The 12523-nt window shown below is 39.4% G+C and overlaps 1 protein-coding gene and 1 pseudogene across 4 annotated transcripts in view; one reads left to right on the forward strand and one right to left on the reverse strand.

Annotated features, from left to right (window-relative positions):
- DOCK4 (dedicator of cytokinesis 4) overlaps positions 1-12523 on the forward strand; it is a 421656-nt gene that overhangs the window by 265875 nt on the left and 143258 nt on the right. For all 4 annotated transcript variants that reach the window (XM_054024160.1, XM_054024176.1, XM_054024169.1 and 1 more), the window contains exons 15-22: positions 648-810; positions 2373-2479; positions 4367-4523; positions 8334-8431; positions 8553-8636; positions 8768-8868; positions 10704-10785; positions 11760-11930. In XM_054024160.1, coding sequence (XP_053880135.1) covers positions 648-810; positions 2373-2479; positions 4367-4523; positions 8334-8431; positions 8553-8636; positions 8768-8868; positions 10704-10785; positions 11760-11930 — 963 coding nt within the window. The remainder of the gene's footprint in view (positions 1-647; positions 811-2372; positions 2480-4366; positions 4524-8333; positions 8432-8552; positions 8637-8767; positions 8869-10703; positions 10786-11759; positions 11931-12523) is intronic.
- LOC128830307 (60S ribosomal protein L10a-like) lies at positions 5896-7871 on the reverse strand (annotated as a pseudogene).

The following is a 12523-nucleotide window of genomic DNA, read 5'->3' on the forward strand; positions in this document are numbered from 1 at the left end:
AAAGCTAAACCTCACCCTCATGTAATAATACTAGGTGAAGCTCAGACATTTGCAGAGCCCACAGCTATGGTACCTGCTAGCTGCTCTAGAGGAAATCCAAAATCACCATCATCTTGTCACACAAGAATGGGGCAAATATTCCTTCCCTTCTCCAGATTTGAAGGCCAACTCTTGCCCTTAGCAAGCACCACTTATGTCCTATATGTAATGATAGATAACCCGAAAGGTCAAAGTGAAGAAACTTCCAAAACAAATGGCCCATATTATGTATAAAAAAGTCATAGGGTCATGGGTGCAAAGGATGAAGAGTGTGTTCCAGCTTACTGATGGTAATTTATATTACCTTTAGGAAGTGGGCAGACAGCCCAGAGACTGAAACAATACAAATCAGCCTGCCCACCTGCTACCCTACAGAGAGGAATCCATAGACCACAAGGCAATTTAAATTGTGTGCTTAACCACCTTCAGAGAATACACAATTGCATTCCCCACGCATGCAGGGGCACACTATTACAAGAGAGAACAAGTTTATTTTAGATTATCCCAAAGATCTTGGAGCCTGGAGAATACCAATTTCAGGGCTGATCTCACATCACTTTATAGTTAATCCATCTTTAAACCTTTAACCCAGTTGTTTTCTTCATTAGGATTTTATCTCCTTTGGCTCTGGAGAGCCGCCAGCTAGCAAGTTCCATTCCTTTGTGCTTTATCACAACAACAGTCCCAGATGGGCTGAGCTGCTGAAACTTCCTATTCCTGTGGATAAATTCAGGGGAGCACACATCCGCTTTGAATTTCGGCATTGTTCTAGTAAGCGTTGTTCATGATTTATTGCCATGCTTTGTGTTACAGTTGCATTAAGCGTATTGAATTTCATAACATCTAAACAGCAGGTAAATATTCTTTACCTATAAAGTTTCATGAGGGAGCTTTTCAGGTTTTGCCTTCTGCTTTGGTGAAATAGGAAAAAAAAAATGTAATACCTTGAGAAACTGACCTAATTTTATTAAATAGGAAAATGCAACATGAAGGGTGCAAATTTGAACACAAATTCAGGAAATGCAAAATCCAATCCCAGAATTAACTTGGCTAATTGCACAGTGATATCTGTTCACTTACACATGTAGCAGTCTAACCCAGTAACAGAAAGTATTGCATATCTGTGTAGTGTAGCCAGGACAATATTGTTATTGGAAGTGGACATTTTCTGACTTTCTGGTTTTGATGTAACATTAGTAATAAAAAAAAATAAAAAAATAAAAAAACCACACACACCACTCACCAGGGCTAAAACACAAGGCATACACACAGTTGCAAATACTTTGAGCTGCAAAACTCAAGTGTGGATCTCAACTTCCCTTGAACTTTAGGATATTGGAACTTTAGGAACTTTTTGAATTGGGCCCATCTGCAGTAAATACATTGCATCAAAGAAATTACAAGTTCATCACATGTCCTCAAAGGAAACCACAAATGGATATTGCAAGGAAATCCTCTTTGCGGTATCTAAGGGCTTGTCTACACTGGCAATTTACAGCGCTGCAACTTTCTCGCTCAGGGTGTGAAAAAACACCCCTCTGAGCGCAGCAAGTTTCAGCTCTGTAAAGCCCCAGTATAGATAGTGCACCAGTGCTGAGAGCTGCGCCCCTCATTGAGGTGGATTTTTTAGAGCACTGGGAGAGCTCTCTCTCAGCGCTGCACTGTGACCACACACGGCACGTTAAAGCGCTCCCATGGCAGCGCTTTAGCATTGCCAGTGTAGATTAGCCCTTAGTAACTTTTGGGAATTTGGCATCAATTCACAGAAAAACAACGCACTCATAACCTTAGGAAGGGGATTTACTTCATAAACAAACATGAAAAGAGACATAAGGTGTGCTGGTGCTAACTAGATGTAAATGGATGCCAAATATACACATTCACATGTTGGATTATTTTCAGTTGCTTTGTCTAAGGGCTTTTCTTCCCAGCAACGGTTAGCATAAATGCACTCAAGTTACTCCACTGGGACTAGCCTAGCTCAAGTGAGAACAACCATACTGGGAAACAACACAGAAGCTACACAGAGTGATTGGATTAGCAGTTGTTGAGTTGTCCTAACTGGAGCTGCTGCATCCCTATAGCACTATTAGCAGAGTATCAGCAGCACTCAATCCTCAACACCCCGTCCCCCTTAATCTTGACTGGCCAGCTAGCTGGAGTTTAAAGAACCACTTAACTCAAGCTAGAGATTTTTGTGTGTGGACAGGAGTTGGGGTGGGGCAAAACTCGGGTTATACCTCAAGCTAACAGTGCAGTAAAGAAAAACGCTATGACGTACAGTATAAACCTAAGTCCAGAATGTGTGTGTTTTTATTTATATATGTTTTCAGCAAAAGAAAAGGGCGAGAAGAAGTTGTTTGGCTTTTCTTTCGTGCCCCTGATGCAGGAAAATGGGAGGACATTGCCAGATGGCACTCATGAACTCATTGTGCACAAGGTAATTTCAGTCAGAAATCATTCTGTGATGATTCCTCTGAAAAGTACACCAAATGCCCAGAGGCGTTAAACAAGGGAAGACTGAACTGTTAGCAAATGAGTGATAGTCTTATTGTTAAAATGTCCTCTCAACATTCTGTGGAGCTTATGTTCTCTGTTTATAATTGCAGTTCAACCTAGTTATGTATTTCAATGCAGCACGTACTGTAAAGTCACAGTACCTCAGAATGTAGATTTAAATAAACCCTCGGTTGCATAAAGAATTCCATAAAGCTAGGGTTGCCATATTTAAACAGTGAAAAAAGAGGACACTCCACGGGGCCCCCGGCCCCGCCCCAACTCTGCTCCTTCCCAGCCTCTGGCCCAACTCCGCCCCTTCCCCGCCCCTGGCCCTGCCCCAACTCCGCCCCTTCCCCACCTTCATTCCAACCCCTTCCCCAAAGTCCCCACCCCAACTCCGCCCCCTTCCCTGAGCACCCCGCATTCCCCCTCCTCCCTCCCGCCCCCTGGGCTCCGGCTGCTGCTGCGCTGGGGAAGTTGCTTCAGCCCCCGCCGCGGTGGAGAGCATCGGGAGCCGGGAAAGTTGGATCCCGGGGAGGAGGCGGCTGCGCGCTTGGATGCCGCCGCCGCCTCCGTGCCCCGGCAGATCGGGGGAGTTGTTAGTTTTGGCTTTGCTGCAGCCACTTGCACTTGTGGTCCCCTTACCAGGCCTCCCTATTTTCCCGGACATGTTTGGCTTTTTGGAAATTCCTCCTGGACGGGGATTTGAGGACCAAAAAGCCGGACATGTCCGGGAAAATCCGGACATATGGTAACCCTAATAAAGCTAAAAATTTTCACAATGTAAAAATGATAGCCACTCTTGGAATATATTTGACCAGGTTGACCCTTCCCAGGGCCAGCTGTTCTGCAGCAGATCTGCTATGTGAGATCTGTTAAAAAAAATTTCATTCAAATGTGCATGCAAGAAGCTCTATCTGTGTTGAGATGGAATTTGATATACACCTAATAAATAAAACAACTTGCAATGTGTAGGTGTTGGTCTAGTCAAAAAACTGTGCAGAATGATTAGGGTTTTACACGAGATGTTTGGGTACTATCTAAACCCACAGATCGAATGAGGATTTTCCCATCTATAACAAGAGCTACCCATGAAAGCTCTTGTATAGGCAAACATTCTTGTTATGCTGAGATGCAAGCTTAAAATTATTTCTAACTTTGCTATTTGAAAACGCTAGTCATTTTAAATTATGCAACAGGCAGACTCATCTTGTCAATAGTTGAATCTGCTCTGGAGCCAGTCAGTGGCTGAGAAGGCCAGAGACAGACTCTGCTGGAGAGAAGACAAAGAATTAATAAGACTTGTAAAAACTTTTTGTTGTGTTAGACTCTAATACCGATAACATACTAGATGTTTAAGTATATTTTTGAAATAGGGTGGTTTAAAACATCAGGTGCTCGGTTTTTCTGCTGTTTCTCTGTGCGTTTATAATGCAAATCTAATCTTTGGACATTTGTGCTGTTCTTATAAATGTTTAAACATTTTTAAGAGACATGTCTGCTTGCTTCATAATTTATTCAATGATTTGTACGTGCATTATTTTAAGTTGTGTGTTTTGAGAGGTGCTTGATTAAAGATTGTAGGCTATTTATGTAAAATAAAGCAGTCAGCAACAAAGACAATGCAATGTTTTACATGTAAAGTTTTTGAAACAAAAAACATACTGTTTCTAACAGATTTGGCTTGTTGCAATGCAATTTGGGTGAGAGCCCCCACTGATGAAAATTGTCATAGCTCCATTGAGTTCAACAGAGCTACCACAGTTTGAACAAGATGAATCCTTGGTTTTTATTCATTGCAATGATTTTAACTTGGTTGTTTTCACAGTGTGAAGAAAACACAAACCTTCAGGATTCTAGTCGCTACCTCAAACTCCCCTTTTCAAAGGGAATTCTCCTAGGGAATAACCACCAAGCAATAAAAACCACTAAAGAGTCTTTCTGGATTACGTCTTTTCTCTGCTCCACTAAACTCACGCAAAATGGTAGTATGATATATTGATTATTTAAACATGATGAACTCAAGTGAATTTGATGGGTGGTTTTTTCAACTCCAAACGGGCACTAAAGCACTCGTGTTGTGACATAAAAGATAGCTGATGCTCTGTTTTGAGGTTTTAAAAAACAGTATTTTTCCTTAATTTTGATGACCAGATGGAAACAAATGGTACATGGTGAACCACTGACTTTATGCAGTTCAAGGATGCTTTTAAATTAACATAATATTGGAATCACATACGTTATTTTTAGAATCAGTCATCAGAACCCAGCTGCTTTGAAAAATCTCTTAATCTGTTTGTTTGATAGTTATTTTAAAAATGTTTATTATAGGCTTCAGAGTAAAGCAGTTTTCATTTAATTAGATGGTTATTGCTTTTCTGATATGACATTGCTTTCCCCCCTTTTAAGGCAATGATCATTTAGCAAGTTATGATTAATGAAAATAACCTTATATTCCTGATAGTGTTGTGAATATATAATCTATGATGAAGCATACAGGCAGATTTATGTTTTGAGTTTTTCCAGTATACCACGTAAGATTTTTGGCTTGGTTCCCATATGCCTAATAGTACGATTCATAACAGCAAGGAAGTGTGGCAGGACACCTCCTTCGTCTCGCCACACTTAGCGCTTCCCCCCTCTGGCAATGGTGGGCCAGGGATAATCAGCCCCATTCAGGCAGGGGTTGCCTTCCCCCTTCAGTGCTCCCTTGGTCATATTTTCAGGGTAGGCCTGAGGGTTGTCCTAAGGAGTGATCCTCCACCAAACAAAAAGGAAACAAGTCTCATAAACAAACAAAAATAACCCCAGGATTGGTACCTTTCGCTGCCTCCTCACTGGTGCAGGGTGTCGTCCTGTTGGTTGCTCTGGGGTGTCAGTCCTTCCCCTCACAGGCACTCAGGTTTGGCTCTTTCCCCTATGGGAAGGAGCACAGCGTCTCACCCTGGAGAGGCTTATTTCCCTACTGCCACTAGCCTGGCAGCAGCTTCTCTCTCTCTCTTCCTCCTTTCTCTCACCAGAGGAGGGGTTTTTAAAGGCCTCAGGCAGCCCTTACTTGGAATCAGGTGTCCCTCATTGATCTGAGGCAACTCCTCAGTTAGTAGGGAAGAGGACCTTTAACATTCTGGGGCTAATGTATCTGCCTTCTAGCACACTCTTACAGCCATCCAGCCTGACTTTGTCACAGAAACTACTCACAAACAACCAGATCTTTTTTTCTCATAAATATTCTTTATGTACACTTGGGACAGTTCTTTGATATCCTCTTTTGTTTTTGTTTTTTTGTTTCGTTTTTGTTTTTTGGTGTTTTGGTTTCATTGTTGTTAGTTTTTGTTTTGAGTGCTCTGAAACCATTTATTACTGCCAGTTTAGGAGAGGTGCTGTGGTTTCCCCATGGTGCCTGTTCTGCCAGTTGTTGTTCAGCAGGAACACCAGGAATTCAATGACCAGTTGAATGTTGTAGACTAGCTAGTCCTCAGTCGTTTTCACATGTCGGATAGCCACAGCCGGACAGAGGACCTTTCTCATTTGAAATTTGATAGTAGACACAACTTCATTGACCTTGGCCACCATGTTCTCAATGTGAATGAGGAGAGAGTCCAGTTTTGTTCAGACCTGGATCATCTGTTAGATCAGTGACTCTGAAGCCAGGAAGGCATTGTATTTTTTTAGCCAGCTTTTTCACTAGCTGCTTTTTCTTACTGAGTTTCTTCAGAGCCTCTGTGTTTGTGTGAGGGATGTTGACTGCTTTGGCCTCATCACAATGTTGCTGGTCTCCCAGCACGCAGACTGAGAATTTAGGACATGGAGTGGATTTAGGCCTGACTTTGCCAGAGAAACACTTATTCTTCTGTGGGTCACAGTTTTTTAGATTGATCTGCAAATCTACAGTTTCCAAGAACTTATGTGGTTCACTTGAGTCCCTTTACAGGACCTCCCTCAATGCTTTGTGGAGGGAGTTGTTGTAAAGCTTCTCTCTCCGAAGTATCTTCTTTGGGGAGGTTCGTGTTGGTGAGTTTCCAGCCCCTCATTCTGAATAAACAAAAAAATGGCAGAACATTGCATGCTTAGGAAATGAATGCAAAGGACCTGGATGTTTGATCATGTGAACATTCACTCTGTTGGGATTCTGAATGTTTATTAAAAATAGTTAACAAAATTTAAATTATACATAGATTTACTTTTATCCAGCAAACAACTGTATCAAATTAACTAGTACACATTTTACTAAGTAGGTCTGTTTGTTTGTTCATTTTTCAAAATTATGAGAGACCCAGATGTGCCTAGACACAAAGGGTATTTACCCTGTCTGTAAATAGGAAGTGAGGACATTTTAGCCAGTTGGCCTGCATTCAGTACTGATGCTTACTACCAATTGAAATGAGCACAAAGAAGCAGCTATTCCCCAGTGAAAGGACATGTGATATTAGCGTGTGTATTTCAAGTGATGGACCTGTACTTAAAATTAATCTATCCACATTCCAACAAACACCGTTCAATATCTGATGATAATTAATAAGAAAACAGGAGTGACTGCACTTGGGGGATTCTGGAATTCCCAGAACTGAACTTTTCAGAATATTATACATACTAAATATGGGAATTTCATATTCCATTTTGGAGAATAGTAGGCCACATGACTTTCCCTCACATGAAAACTTTAGGGTTTATGGGAGAAGGATAGAAATTTAATCCCAAATGCTTTCCTTATAAAGATGATCGTAACCCTTTATTTTTTAAACTCAAGAAGTTAGATCAAAACCATTGCCGTAGTGCCAAAGGGTTTATTTTTTTAAACTAACAAATCAGCTCATGTTTAAAGAGTAGGCCTGTGAAATGTGCGTTTTTCGCTCCTCTTGAGTGCAATTTTTTTCATCACCATTGACTTTTTCCCCATTCAAACCTCCATTTTCCTGAAGGGTTTGTTATATTCTCATCTCTCTGTTGAGAACTGTTTCATTTTCTGGTTTCTCTTGACATGTGAAAGTGATTGTCTCTTTACCCTGTCACTTGGGATTCTCAGACCTCTTATTGTTCTTGTATTCAGTTCATTTCATTTATACTTGAACTATTCCCTAGTTGTATTTTTCCCCTTAAATGATTTATTTGAAGTGAACATCTTAGAGTTGCATTTTTTTATCCCCAACAAATCCTTCGTAATGAGAATCAACCCTCCACCATCTAGTTTCTTCAGAAAAAAGTGAAAGTAAACATTTTTCCTGATATGTCTTTAGCCAGTCTCACTACTTGATGAGTCAAAGATGATCCAAGAATCAAGTTACATTGCTAGTTGCGCCATCCAAAAGTTGCATTTCATCAAAGATATGGTGCATACTTGCTTGAAGAAGGAAGGAGAGAGCTGCAATCTGGCATTGGTCCTTATACCCATGCAGAGTTCCATTGAATTCTACAAGGGGGCTTAAGGGTCCACCTGCATGGATCCCTGCCGCACCCTCTGACTTAAGTGGTTTCCATCATACACAGGGTTTACAGTTTGGTTCAATGGCTCTCAGCATCTCCCCTATACAAATTGTTCCAACACTTCTGTTGTTGGAATGTGGTCCTGAAGCGCGCCTTAATCAAGCATGATCTCTTTGACAAGTATTCAAAATTATTAATGGAGCAGCTGCAAGCTGTGGGTGAACAAGCTGGCCAGACCATGTTACTGCAGCCCATAGGCAGTTCCCTTATGAGATGACGTAAGCTCAGTTTTCGTATATGGCTGCAATTGAATAATTTTAAAACCTGAAGTGCTGGCATTCTTTCAGCTGTAATCTTTAGTATGTTTTTTGCAGGGGATATGCTTGATCTTCTTAAGTGGAGAGCCCACCCGGACAAAATTGCAGGCTGCCTCACAAAACTAAAAGAAATTGATGGTTCAGAAATAGTAAAGGTATATATTGTTCTTTCCTTGTTTGCTTTGGAATTAACTAATGTAAGGAAAATAATTTCTTTACATCTTACAAAGAAGTACATTTGATAATAAATTCTTGTTGTTCTTCCTCCACTTATAGTTCCTTCAGGACACACTGGATACTTTATTTGGCATTTTAGATGAAAATTCCCAAAAATATGGGTCAAAAGTATTTGATTCTTTGGTAAGTTGTACTTCATGGTTCTGCATAACCATGCTTACAATAAAGATACTTGATAATTTTTAACTAAGATTTTAACACTTTAAGAAATGAGAAAAGAGCATTAAATTTTTTCCTTTTCCTTTTTTCTTTAGGTTCACATAATAAATTTGCTGCAGGACAGCAAGTTTCATCATTTTAAGCCAGTAATGGACACTTACATTGAAAGTCATTTTGCAGGTGCACTTGCATACAGGTAAGATCCTAACTTTTTCTAACTGTTTAGAATTTTGACAATTATAGGTACTAAGCAGAGCAGCCATAAACTTCAATTAATACATGTATTGAACTTAATTTCTTCTGATACTATATTTTAATTCCCAAAATGAAGTCCAATAATAGCTGAAATAATTTTAAATGATCAGAGAAATGACTTCCTTCAGTTCTAATATTGGATTAAGAACTAGACTTAGAATAGTCTATCCTTAACTTGAGCATAATGGATGAAAACCAGATATTGATCTTGGATTTGAACATCAACTAAAAATAAATTAAATAAATTGCATTCCTCTTTATGTAACTTGCTACCACATTATGGCAAGCTAGAGCTTAAAACTAGACCCAGTTGAAATTTTTAAATTTGAAATTTCTAAAATCTTGGGAAAAATTTTGCAAAATATTCTGTCCGTCTCCCACCCTTCTCCCCTCAACCTGCTCAACTTAAAACCCACTTCTTCCCCAAACTTTTCCAATTCTGATCTCACCAGTGGTGTCCTTTTATTCAGGCCCACCCGAAATGTGGCAATTGATGTCTGGGCTTTTTGGACTGTAAATTCTAATATTCCTATTATTCATCTCATAATGAACCGCAGCCACCTGGAGGATATTATATGGCTACATAACTGTTTAGGACAGGAAGTGAAGATCATGGTGGTGATCCTGAAAAACTTACACACATGTTTAAGTTTATGCCCTGAAAAGTCCCATTGACTTCAATGGAACTTCCCACAGTACTTTTAAATTTAAATACATGCATAAGTCTTTGCAGGATCAGGGCTTTGTACTTTATCCAACTGAAGATTCTTAGATATTCAGAATGCAAGTATCCACACTGGAATTTGGTCAGGACGCTATGGCTCTTAGCCCTACTATTGTGAAAAATACCATGAGATCTTTAATGACTGTAAATGGTTAGGAGGACATTTCTTATACATCTAAATCAAGAGAGACTGCTTCCAGCAAGCAGTACCCCTACCATCATGGTGTTCTACTGCCTCAGAGTATACAGTACTGAATACTGGATCATGAACCTCACTTATTTCCAGACTCTGCTTAGTCATTGTTGACTTACCATCTAAGGGCTTGTCTACACTTACTGGGGCATCAACATGCGGCGATCAATGCATCGGCAGTTGATTTAGCGGGTCTAGTGAAGAGCGCTCTCCCGTGGACTCCTGTACTTCACCTGAACGAGAAGCACAAGGGGAGTTGACAGGAGAGTGTCTCCCTTTGACATAGCGTAGTGTGGACCCCGCAGTAAGTAGATCTGAGTACATGGACTTCAGCTACATTATTCACGTAGTTGAAGTTGCATAACTTAGATCGATCTTCCCCGTAGTATAGACAAGGCCTAAGTACTGTTCAGGTTCAATGCTGCTTAGTTTTAGTGATCTAATGAGATCACAGTCCAAAATCACATGACTTCAGGGAGAAGCAGAGACCATTTTAAATGCAAATTGATTTGTTCTTATGCTTTAAATTAGTTTTTGCATCTTTTTCAAAGCTATTTGTGTTTATACTTAGTTAATGAAAAATTTGAATGTAGTATTATCAGATGACTTTGTAGCATATCTACAATTGAGTGAAAGTTTGGCCCTGTTATTATGCACAATACACTGCCTTTACAAGTTGAGCAAACTGGTAATTGCTGGAAGAAGACACCTTGTGTTTCAAAACCTTTTTTGTGTTTATTTTATGAAAGCTATTTGTTCACATTTCAAATCCTAAATTATTATAGTCCATATTAAGAAATTTGTTAAATAACGCTTTCCACACTTCTGCACTGTAATCATTTTCCTTTTTATGTTCTAGAGATCTTATAAAAGTACTTAAGTGGCATGTTGATCGAGTAACAGACATGGAGATACAAGAGCATATCCATGAAGTGTTAAAGGTAATAGAAATCATCAGAGACAATAACACACCTGACCAGTGTATTTGTATAGCAGTACTAATTTAAATCAATTGATTTCACATGCATGGTATATATGAGTGGTAGAATTACAAAACCTGTTCAGTGCACTCACACACCTGTACAGTCAGTCAGTTTATTCGCCCTTCTGGAAACTCTTAATTGTGAAAAGAGTTTATTCATGGTGTTCACTCCAGTAGAACTCAGGAACTGAGGACTCATTTGTTGATTGCAATATGGATAGTGCTTGGTTTCAAGAAACCTTATGTAGATTACACAAGTGGTAATTATGTCTGTGATAAAATAGAAGACTACAATGACCAGATAAAGCAATTTAATGAGACAGTCCTTGTGTCCCTGACAGTTCAGTTAAAACTGGAGTTTTGGTTTGGTTTCAGTCAAACTAAGCTACCATCAGTCACCCTCTCTGTTCCTCTTTCCCTGCCTCTCTGTCATCCATTTCCCTCCTCACTTGCAGCTGTTGGCATAAGATCTCGCTTCACCTCTTACTTGAAGTTGAACATTGTGTTATATTATCAATCTACTTAGTATATACTCCAGCAATTTGCAACTTAAGGTCAGCTTGTTTTGTCACTGGTGATGCCTCATTCTCTGGTTACCATTAAGAGGAAAGCATTTTTATTTAAATGGGAAAACAAATAACTAGATTTCCTAGTCCTCAATGCTACCTTTTGATGAGCAAGTGCTCCCTGGTGTATAGATTTTATTAAAGGAAAAAGAGTAAAAAATGTTGAAAGGCCTTATTGAAAGATTGGCAGTAGATCGCTGCTAATAAGAAGATTACAAACTTTCCAGATTTAAATGGCATGTTCTCCATTCTGACAAATGCTATAAATATGTTTGAATTTTATAAATTTGCTATGTTTTAAGTTTACTAATTTTAAAGAAAAATGAGTTCAATATGATTCAGGATCTTTGTGTTTTGACATTTGTAGGCACAAGAATATATCTTTAAATATATAGTTCAGTCTCGGAGGCTGTTCTCGCTTGCCACTGGTGGACAAAATGAGGAGGAATTCCGCTGCTGTATTCAAGAGTTGCTTATGTCAATACGATTTTTCCTTTCCCAAGAGAGCAAAGGGGCTAGCGCTTTATCTCAATCACAAGTAAGTATCATGAGTTTGCTCGGTTTGATTATTATCATTACCAGTATTCAATGGGAAAATGTGTGTGCGTTTGTTACATTGAATGTCAAATTCATGTTGTCTGTAGTAAATTGATAGTTCCAGTTAATGCTTGCACCAGTTGTGGCTTATAATGGAAATTTTCCAAATCTCCAACTTCTGAATAGCAGAACTAAGGTTACCTTAGCCAGACTGTTTGTTTTGAACTGGAAAGGGATTGTATTCTGTTAATACTTGTTCCAGTGGTTAGAAGAAATCATAACTGCAAAACAGAAATCGAATGGCGTCTCCACATGTTTTTGGGTATTCAGTGTTGCATCATTGCCCAGCTTGTTTAAGCACCTTGAAACCTGATCTCTTGAACCCCCAAGAAGTTTTCTCACTTTTAAAGGTTTAATATAATAATCTTGTGCTGTAATCAGATTCTTAAATTACACTGGGCCTATTAAAATTGACCAGTGCAAAAGGCAGTGGTCAAAACACATTGAGAACAACTCTAAAAATCCAAAATTTTATACAATGAACAGAGCTCTCACTTTGGGAAAAAACATTGGACCCTAGGTATCTTCAGAAAA

This window comes from Malaclemys terrapin, chromosome 1 (genome assembly GCF_027887155.1).
Source record: "Malaclemys terrapin pileata isolate rMalTer1 chromosome 1, rMalTer1.hap1, whole genome shotgun sequence".
Classification (NCBI taxonomy): Eukaryota; Metazoa; Chordata; order Testudines; family Emydidae; genus Malaclemys; species Malaclemys terrapin.